The sequence below is a fragment of the Belonocnema kinseyi genome, chromosome 8 (genome assembly GCF_010883055.1).
Source record: "Belonocnema kinseyi isolate 2016_QV_RU_SX_M_011 chromosome 8, B_treatae_v1, whole genome shotgun sequence".
Taxonomy (NCBI): Eukaryota; Metazoa; Arthropoda; class Insecta; order Hymenoptera; family Cynipidae; genus Belonocnema; species Belonocnema kinseyi.
In genome coordinates, this window is record NC_046664.1 from 34,665,895 (window position 1) to 34,676,591 (window position 10,697).

Consider the following 10,697-nt stretch of genomic DNA (forward strand, 5'->3'; position numbering starts at 1 on the left):
ATCCCCGGCTTAGTTGTGGTTGTTTGTAATCGTATCATCGCGTCAAGTTATGACGTTTAGTTTTTCGTAAATTGAGATCTATTTTAAACCTTTTTATTAGTTATCACGCCGTGAAAGAAGAAGATAATAGCGAAAAATGTCTTCACCCGACGTAGCGATGCTTGTTGACATGGGATTCAGCATAGCAAAGGCGTAAGTGGCACTCATCTTCAGAGGGTCATGTAAACTAACCTAAAAATATAAACTTTCGGTTTTGTTTTTTCAGGGAAAAAGCCCTCGCAATCACTGGAAACAAGGGTGTTGAACCAGCAATGGAATGGTAACTGATTTTTTATTAAATACTTCGATGTTTAAACATTTTAAAATGTTTTATGTTATTGTGAGACACGAGCCACGAGTTTGCGAAAATCTGCATGTCACTATGCCAATTTTTCAAAAATGAAGGATTTTAAAACATTTTTCATTGTTTCGGAACATTTTTTATATAATTTTTCGCTAATGAAAAAAAAGAATAACTTTTTTGGCTATTAAATGTACTTTCGTGTTTTTTTTCTTCACTTTTTTGTTTTTGTGTTGAATTCAAGAGGAAACTAATATTTGACTATTAAAAATTATGTTTCCTGGTGCGATCTGTTGTGCGGTGTGAATAGTCAATCAAATTTTATGTTATATATGTTAATTTGATCTTAAATGTTGTTATGATTCAGCAAAATTTTATAGGTTAGTTTTGAATTATTTGACTCAATTTTCTTGTTTGAATTTACTATTGTTTTTACAGTTTTTGAATTAAATTAATTTTTTTCAGGGCCACTGGATCGGGAAATTGGGAATTTTATGAGGCCGGGAAATGACAGTAAATTTATTTTTTGACCGGGAATTTCACAACATTTTTAGAAAAAAATTATCTGTCCAAGTTTGATTTCAACTCTTTTTTTAAATAATTGGTTAAGATGTTATCTTTTTCAATGTTTATATCATTCAGTTTAGAATGCGTAATTCGAAAATCTTTCACTTAAAAAATTTTCCATTTAAGATTTTATTTTCAACCGTTTTAAGAATTTTAAAGTACAGTTTTAAAAACTTAAATAATAGAAAATTAGAAGAGTTTGAAATCGACGATTTTGGATACAAAATTTTAGTTGATCAGATGTGAACATCGATTAATTATTGATTTTTAAATTGAACTGTAATTTAGGGATTAAAAAGAGAATAATAATTGATTTCACAAGACTATTGTTCTATTAAAAAAAAATGAATTTGCAACTCAAATTCTTGAATTTTTAAATATAAATAACAATTGAACACCTATAATTCTGAAAAAAGTCCAGTAAATTGAAGAAATATTTATAAGTTTTGAAAACATTCACAATTACTTTAAAATTTGAAATTGTGTATTTTTTAAATTAAAATATATCAAATTGAATGTTTTAAAGATCAAATGTTTTAGACTAAAACAATATTCAAATTTAATAAAAGCTTTTAATTATGAATATATTATTTTGAAGTTATTTTTAAATAAAAAAAGTTTGTATAGCGTAAAAATTTTTTGTGAAATTCACGGTCAAAAAATAAATTCACTGTATCATTTCCCGGCCCCATAAAATTATATATGTATGAATGTATGTATGTAAGGAAATTTTTCCATTTATTTGGATTTGTTTAAAATTTTAGGAAAAATGTGAATTATCTTAAAAAATCTATAGAAGGTCTAAAAAAATTTCAAAAATAGTTAAAATTTGGAAAAAATTTTAATGTGTAGATTTATCAAGATTTTGTCACACAATTTTGAAGCATTTTAAGGATTTTAAACTATTCAAAATTAAAATAATTTAACGTTTAATTTAAGAAGCGCTTAGTTTAAAAAATTGTTATCGTTTGATGTTTAATGTTTCTTGCTTAAAATTATATAATTTTGACAATTTTGTTGATTCGTTGATTGATTCTTCAATTCAGAGCATTGGAAACGATAATGTGGATTTATAATTTTTTTACTGAAACTTTAAATTCTACAATTTACAAGAGTTTAAAATTTTTAATTTGGCTGTTTAACTGCGTTTAATTGAAAGTTGTTGAGTTGAAAAGTGTTAGCAGCTTTCATTTTATACGTGTAATTTATTGAGAATTTGAGTACAAATTTTTTGAATTAAAAAACTTTTAAACTTTAATTTAAAAATTTTACAATTTAAGTGTTCCGCTTTGAGTGCTTTAATTAGCAGCTTAAATTTTATTACTTCCCATGGACAAATTTTTAGCTTTAGAGTTCGAATTGTTTAATTTCCTTGATTGTGACAAATTTATTCGAATCCACAAAAAACATTTATCAATTTGTTATCATGTTCAAGTTTATTTAATTTTGCATATTGTTTTAGCCTAAAATTTGAAATTTTCTAATTAAGAAAAATATCAATTGCTTAATATTTATAAATATTTTACTGTTAATTTAAAATTATCATTTAGAAAACCAATATTTAAACTAAAAAACAACTTTGAACGTTGGAATTTTTATTGTTATATTTCAAAATTTGTAATTTGTAAGTAACATTACTGAATCTTGATGTATTAATAAATATTGAACACCTATTATTCATAGAAAAAATTCGATTGAGTCGAAGAGATATTTCGAAGTTCTGAAAAGATTCAAAATTAATGTAAAATTTAAAATTATGTTAAATAATTGCAAGTGTCCAGGATGGCCTAATTTAAAAAAAAATATATAGTTTTCAGATTTCGGACAAAACAAACATCAAATGAATGAAAAACATTTTTGTAAGATTCCTAGAAAAGTCAAAAATGATTTTTTTACTTTGACTATTTAATTTAAATAGAATATTTAAAAAAGTTTTCCAAAATTGTAAAAAAATAATCTAAATATTTTAAGGAAATATTTTTAACTGTGTAAGATTTAAAAAAATTAGGAAAAATTCAAATAATTTGAAAAAATGTTTTAAAGTTCTGCAAAAATTTTAACAACAATTATAAATTTGAAAAAACCTAAAACAACATGTAGCCTTCTCATGATTTTGAAATAAAATGTCAAGTATTTTCAATTTAAGAAATGTTCAGTTTATAAAAAAATGTAATTGCTCAATTTTTAATCTTTTTAACTTAAAATTGCTTTAAATTATTTGCAACTCAGTTCTTGTTACTTCAAATTGAAAAATGTTTAGCTTTAGAGTTCGGAATTTTTGTTAATTTAATTGACCGTGAAAAATGTTTGCGAACCGGGAAATAACTAGGAATTTTGTCCTTTTATTAAAACGGCCATCCTGGAGGGACATCTTTTGAAAAATTCGTAATTATTTGCAGTAATTTCAATTGAAAGATTGTAATAATTTTTGCAGGTTGCCTGCAAAACATCAAATTTTTTAAAAAGCATTGTTTTAAAAATTTTATTTCTCAATTTTTTGTCAGGTTGCTGGCTCACTGCGATGAAGCCGAACCAATTCCAGAACCAGTTACAATGTCGGAGCCACCAATAGCTGAAAGCGCACCAGATGCAATTGCAGCCACCCCTTCTCAAGAAAGTACAGCCAGTGCAAGTGGACAAAGTGCACAAACCGAGGTTGCAAAATCCATGAAATGTGATGTGTAAGTTTGTCACAAAATCAAACTCCTACTACAATATTTAATAATCGTTTTTATAAACCATGGAATTTTTTAGAGAGCGCTCTTAATTTTTTTTAAATTTAAATATAAAATTGAATAGCAATGATTCTTAATTTCTAAAAGTAGCTTTATAATATTCAATTCACCTATTTTATGAAAATTCCTATTTTTTGTTTGTTTAAAAATTTTTTTTCAACTGAAAATTAAACTACTTAATTTCTGGTTGAAAACTGTTTTTTTTTTTTTTTAATTGAAAAAAATCAAGTATCCGGTTCAAAATCGATGTATTTTGTTGAGAAATCGTAAATTCATTGTCTTTGTTGAAAATTCGACAGTTTTTTTTTCATTTTTTTCCTGCTTCGACTGAAAAATCTTTTTCCAGATAAAATTTCAACTCTTGAAATGTATTCTTATTTTGGTTAAATTCTAGGATTTTTTAATTAAAAATTAAAATGCTTCTTTGTGGAAATATCAACTGCATTTTTGTTTAAAATTAATCCGTTTGGAAATGAAACTTTAATTACTTGGTTGAAAGTTAAGCTCTTTTGTTAAAATTTACTTTTTTTTTTGGTTGAAGATTCATAGTTTTAAATGAAAATGAATCTCTTTGGTTGAAAAATGAGCTATTTTGTTAAAATTTCATTTTTTATTTGGCTGAAAATTAATTATTACATTTCAGATTGAATGTTTTTCTTTGGAAATTCAATTATTCTGTTTATAGATTCTGTTTATAGCTTGGAAATTCATGTATTTTTACTGAAAATTCGTCTTTTTTGGTAGAAATTAATCTTCTGGGTTTAAAATTAATTTTTAAAAATAAAAATTCAACTATTCCGGTTAGAGATTCAAGATATTAGTGAAAATTGATTAGTTTGTTTGAAAATTAATTTTTTTAAACTGAAAATCTAACTGTTCGATTTTTGGTTGAAAATTACCTTTTTTTAGGTTTAAAATTCAACAATTTTTGGTTGTTGATTTATCTTTTTTAGTTTAAAATGCATGTATTTCGTTGAAATTTCGTCTTAAAATTCAACTATTTTAGTTGAAGATTTATAATTTTAGTAAAAAATTCGTAAATTTGGTTAAAAATTAATGTTGTAAGCTACAAATTTAACTATTTCCTTTCTGGTTCAAAATTAATTTTTTTTCTTTCAAAATTCAACTATTTGATCGAAAATGTTTTTATTTTAGTTTAAAATTCATGAATTTTGTTGAAAATTCGTCCTTTTAGCAGAAAATAATATTTTTGATTGAAAGTTCATCTCTGGTGAAAAATTTATTTTTTTAACTGTTAACTATTCAATTTTGCTTTACAATTTATCTTTTATTGTTGAAAATGCAGTATTTTATTGAAAATTTGTCTTTTTGATGGACCCTAATCTTTTTGGTTGAGAGTTCAACTTTTTGGTTTCAAATTCAGCTGTTTCAAATAAAGATTCATTTTCGTTGAAAATTCATCTCTTTGATTGAGTATTAATTTTTTTAAAAGAAAATTTAACTATTCAATTATTGCTTAACAAAAAAAAATGATTAATGTGGAAGATTTTAAGGAAACTTTTTAATTTAGTTGGATTTTTTCAAAAATTTAGGAAAAAACGAATTATTTTTAAAGTTGTTTAGGAGTTTTAAAAAAATTAGTATTTTTATTATAATATATATAATGTAATAAAATATAATTTTTTATATTCTTTTTTGCTAGACATTAAAATCTTTTTAGTTGAAAAACGATCTTTTTGCTTGAAAATCCCCTATTCCAGTTAAGAATTAATCATTTTAGTTAAAAATTAATCTTCTTTTTTTGCGTCTTCTTGGTGGAAATTATTCTTCTTGGTTGAACATTGATCTTTTTGGTTAAAATTTAAATATTCCAGTTGAAGATTGATTATTTTAGTTGAGAATTCATCTCTATGGCTGAATATTAATTTTTTTAAATAAAAATTTATCTGTTCAATTTTTGCTTTACAATTTATCTTTCTTATTTAAAAATTCATTTATTTGGTTGAAAATTCGTCTTTTTTGGTAGAAAATAATCTTTTTTTATATTTTATATTATTTGTCTAAAAATGTATATACATTGTTAAAAATGCAATATTATTATTTGATAAATTTAAAATTTGAGGCTATAATGTATAGTACCCATATTAATTTTTCCTAAATATGCACTGAATTTTGAGTGTAAAAAGATTTTAAAAAATTGTTTTATTTATTCTAATTCATGGACTTTGAAGACAAATTTAGGAAATGATTAATAATTTTTTTTAGTATTTATTAATTATTCGACGGTGCTATATGTTCAAGAATATCTTTTAATCTGTTTGGATAAAATCTATTTTTTCTGAAAATTTGCCTTTTTAATTAAACAATTTATCTTATTTAGTAAAAAGTATTGCGTCTCACTTAAATAAAAATGCAACTGTTTTGTTGAAAATTCAATTAATCCCGAGAAAATTCACTCTTTATTTAAAATTTGGATTTTTGTGTTGAAAAGTCAACTGAAATTTTTTTCAATGAAAATTTAAATCTTTTTTTGGAATTTTATCTTTTTCATTTGAAAATTCACCTGTTTTAGTAGAATTTTTATTTTACTTTGGATAAAAATTTAACTATTTTAAGGGTTTTTTCAATTAATCTGTTCCAGAAGAAATGTTATCTTTTTAGTTAAAAATGCAACTGCTCGTTTGAAAATTCAACTCTTTTTTTAAAGAATGTCTTTTTGATTTTAAAATTCACCTACTGTAGCAGAAATTACATCTTTCTTGGTTAAAAATACAACTGAAAATTCAAATTCAAAATTCAAATTCAACAATTTTGTTTTAAAAGCCATTCTTTTTGATTGAAAGTTCTGCAGCTCTTTTTTGAAATTTAACAATTCCGTAGAAAAATTACTTGTTTAAATGTAATATTTTGCTATTTAAAAAGAGAATCCATTTTTTTTGTTAATTAAAAATTAATCTGTTTCAATAGCAATTTCTTTTTTCTTGGATAAAAGTTCAACTGCTTGGTTGAAAATTAAACTATTTAAAACTTTTTGGTTGAAAATTCATATTTTGCGTTTGAAAAATTAACTGGTATCTTTTTTGGATGAAAATTCAACATTTTTTGTTTGAATAAAAATTTATATGTTTTGAGAGAAATTTATTTATTTTTTTTATAAAAAGGGAACTCTTTGGAAGAGAATTAAACAATTTTGTTAAAAACTCATTCCTTTTGGTTAAAAATGAGTTTCCGGATTGAAAATATAATTTTTTTCGTAGAAACTTATTTCTTGTTCAAAGAATTGATATTTTTATCGTGAAAAGTAAACTGAAATCTTTCTTAACAGAAAAATTCAACTATTGTTCATTAAAAATTTATCATTTTGGTTTCAAAGATCATCTTCTTTAGTAGAATTTTTTTATTTCAACTGAAAATGTAGCTTTTCCTTTTTTTAAGTTTTATCTTTTTTTTTAGTTCATTTTTGTTCAGTAAAATGCATCACTTTCGTGTAAAATTAATTTTTTGCTGAAAAGTCATTTAGATAAATTTCTATTCCTTTCTTGAGGGAAAAATTTTGAGTTGTTGAAAATTCCCCTTTTTGGTTTTAAAAGTATTTTTTTGAATATATAAATTATGACACTTTTATTGGGAATTTATCTTTTTAGGATGAAAATTCAACTATTATGTTAAAAATGTAATTAATTTGTTGGAAATTCGAGTACTTTGTTAAAAATCAATCTTTTACAGTAGAAAATACAATGTTTTTTTAAAAATAAATTAATAAATTGACAATAATTTAAATATTACGAAAAATTACAACCCCTTGTTTATAATAAAGTTGGGAAAATTTATACGTATTCCGAGTCAGTTTAAAAAAAATATATGCAAAGCATTTGAATGGCTCCTTAGTCTTTAAAAATTTCATTTGGCTTTCCAAATTGAGACGTTCTTTCCTAATTTTTTCAGTTGCGGAAAGTTATTCGCTTCCACCTTGGAGATGGAATTCCACGCTACGAAGTCGGGTCACGATCAATTCTCTGAAAGCACTGAAGAGAAAAAGCCGCTCAGTGAAGAAGAGAAAAAAGAACAGCTGAGGAAACTGGAGGAAAAGCTCAAGGAAAAGCGTCGGGAACGCGAAGAAAAAGAGAAGCAGGAAGCTTTTGAAAGAGAAAGGCTTAGAATACGTTCTGGCAAGGAGATGACTGAAGCTAAAAGAAAGTGAGTCACTTTTTGCAATTTACAGAGTTCACACTCTTTCCTCATTTTTGTTCTCTTTTTCAATTAACTTTCCCGTTTTTCCTTTGTCTTTTGACCGGGAATTTACTTCTGATCGCAGAAAAATTTAAGTCTTTATTATTTTAATAATTTTTGTCAATTTAGAAAAGTGATTTGTACTTTTACAGTCGCAGATTTTTTTAGATTATACCAGTTTACTCTAATTAAATCATAATTTATTATTGAATTTTTATTATTTACCATTGTATAATAAAAAATCTTGCAATTTTTTGCTCTGTGAGATTTTTTCGCTTACTAAAGTTTGATAATCGAATTGATGATATTTCAAACATACAAATTTAGAAAATAGTTATCGTTTTTATTTTAGGACAGGGAGATTCGTACAAAAATATAATTTTTCTTGGACATTCGAATTTAGAAGAAAATAATTTAAAAGAATCCCTGTTCCAAAGTCGTAATTTGAAAGTTCTTTCTTCTAAATTTTAGATAAAAAACGTACTTAAAGTAGTTTTTGGAGTGGAAGTAGTATTTCAAAGAAGAAATTTTGCCGAATTATGATCGAAAATGTTGTTACATTATTCGTTGCCAATTCATCTTTCATTAGTTAAAAATTCAAGTACTTGGTTCAAAGTTAAAATCTTGTTAAAAATTAATTTTTTTGGCTGAAGATTCATCATTTTAATTGAAAATTCATCTCTGCTTAAAAATTTAATTACTTTGGTGAAAATCAATTTTTTTTTAACTAAAAATTTAATTGTTCCAGTAGAAAATTAAACTATTTTGTTGAAAATTCATTTTATTGCTGGTTTGCATTTACATTTTTTAACAGAAAATTTAAACATTCTATTTTTGATTGAAAATTTATATATATTTTTTTAAATGAAAACTCAACTATTTGGTTAAAATTGATATTTTTTATTCAGGAATTAAACTATTTGTTTGAAAATTTAAATACTGTGTGAAGAATTTGCCTTTTTGGTTGAAAATGGATCTTTTCTTGTTCAAAATTCAAAAATTGGAATGAAAATTTGTCTTTTTTAATTGAAAATGGAAGTATTTCGTTGAAAATCCACATTTTTATGGTAGAAAATTGTCTTTTTCTTTGCAAAGTTAATCCTCTTGATTAAAATTTTGTCTTTTCTGTTAAAAATACAAGTATTTCAGTTAAATATTTATTATTTTGCTTTCAAATTCATCTTTTAGGTTGGAAATAAAATTACTTGGTTGAAAGTTAAACTATTGTTGGAAAATATTATTTTTGTTGTTGAAGATTCATCATTTTTAATTGAAAATTCATTTCTTTGGTTTAAAAATGAGCTATTTGAATAAAAACTTATTTTTTCTTTGTTTGGAAATACATTTTTTTAGGAAAATTTAACTATTTTGTTGAAAATTTGTTTTTTTTTTGTTGTTTGGAAGTTATTCTGTATTTGAACTTGAAATGTAACTATTATTCCAGTGGATATTCAATAATTTTAGGTAAAAATTCATCTCTTTGGTTGAAAATTCATTTTTTGACTAAAAATTTTATTATTAAATTTTTTGTTGAGAAACGATCTTTTTTTAGTTGTATTTTATTACTCTCCCTTTTACGGGTTTGAAGGCTTTATTCTTTTTTTTTTAAATGAAACTATTTTTTTGAAAGTTAGTTATTTTCTTTTTTGTTGTTTTTGTTTGATTGAACATTGATTTTTTTTTAATTAAAAATCTTAATATTTAAGTTTTGATTGGCGTTTTATCTTTTTTAGTAAAAATTACTTTGTTGTTGTTTGAAAATGCAACTATTTGAATTGAAGATTAATTTTTTTAGTTGAAAATTTATTATTTTGGTTTAAAATTAATTCAATCCGGTAGAAGATTAATCCTTTTAGTTGATTAGCTAAAATTAGCTAAATTTAACTACTCAATTTTTTGCTGTAAACTGATGTTTTTTAGTGGAAAATTTAAGTATTTGTTTCACAATTCATTTATTTTGCATATTTTTTCTGTTTTTTAGAGGGGGTTTATAGTGAACGACATAAATTAAAATAAATATTTGCGTTTAGCGGTAAATATTAATATGTTACTTTTAATTTATCGAGAAAGTTAAAAAAAAATTGACCGGAAAAAACGTCACCCTGTTAAAGTTAAGTCTTTTTAATTAAAAAGCCTGAAATTATATTTTTTGTCCAGAATTCATGTGTTTTGATTAAAAGTTTTCCTATTTGGTTGATAATTTAATTATTTTTTTGAAAATATAACTTTTTTGTTCAAAACTCATTCTTTTTTGTCGAAAATTCAAATAATTTGTTGAGAGTTGAACCAGTTTGTAACAAAATTTATTTTATTGTTAAAGAAGTGCACTATTTGGTTAAAAAGTCCTATTTAAAAAACTAATTTTCTTAACTGACGATTTTACTATTCCATTTTTATAGTTGAAATTTTTTTAGTTGAAATTCAATTTTAAAATCTTTTTTTGAGAATTGATCTTTTTTTATTCAAAGTTTAAGTACTTTGTTAAAAATTTATTTATTGATGTAAGATCGAACTATTTTTTCGAAAATTAGCTTTTTTTTTGTTGAAAATTATTTCTCTAAAACTGAAAATGTAACTTTTCCATTTTTTGTTGATAAATTATCGTTTTTAGTTGAAAATTAAACTAGTGGATTAAAAATTCATGTACTTTGTTAAAAATTCGTATTTTTTTCAAAAATGATTCTTTTTGGCTTTTTGGCTAATCTGGTTAAAAATTCGATTTTTGATTGAAAAATCATCTTTTAGGTAGAAAGTTCTAGTATTTAGTTACCAGGTGTATACATATGAAACCGGTATTTTTTCAAGAAAAAAACACATTTATTTCAAGAGAATGATAACAAATATTTTATTCAAAGTATGCGCCC

The 10,697-nt window shown here is 23.7% G+C and overlaps 1 protein-coding gene across 1 annotated transcript in view; it reads left to right on the plus strand.

Moving 5' to 3' along the window:
- The window catches only part of LOC117178078 (UBX domain-containing protein 1), a 23,234-nt gene continuing 12,537 nt past the window's right edge, over positions 1 to 10,697 (plus strand). The window contains exons 1-4 of the mRNA XM_033369308.1: positions 1 to 192; positions 266 to 319; positions 3,412 to 3,588; positions 7,549 to 7,800. Coding sequence (XP_033225199.1) covers positions 137 to 192; positions 266 to 319; positions 3,412 to 3,588; positions 7,549 to 7,800 — 539 coding nt within the window. The 5' untranslated portion in view covers positions 1 to 136. The remainder of the gene's footprint in view (positions 193 to 265; positions 320 to 3,411; positions 3,589 to 7,548; positions 7,801 to 10,697) is intronic.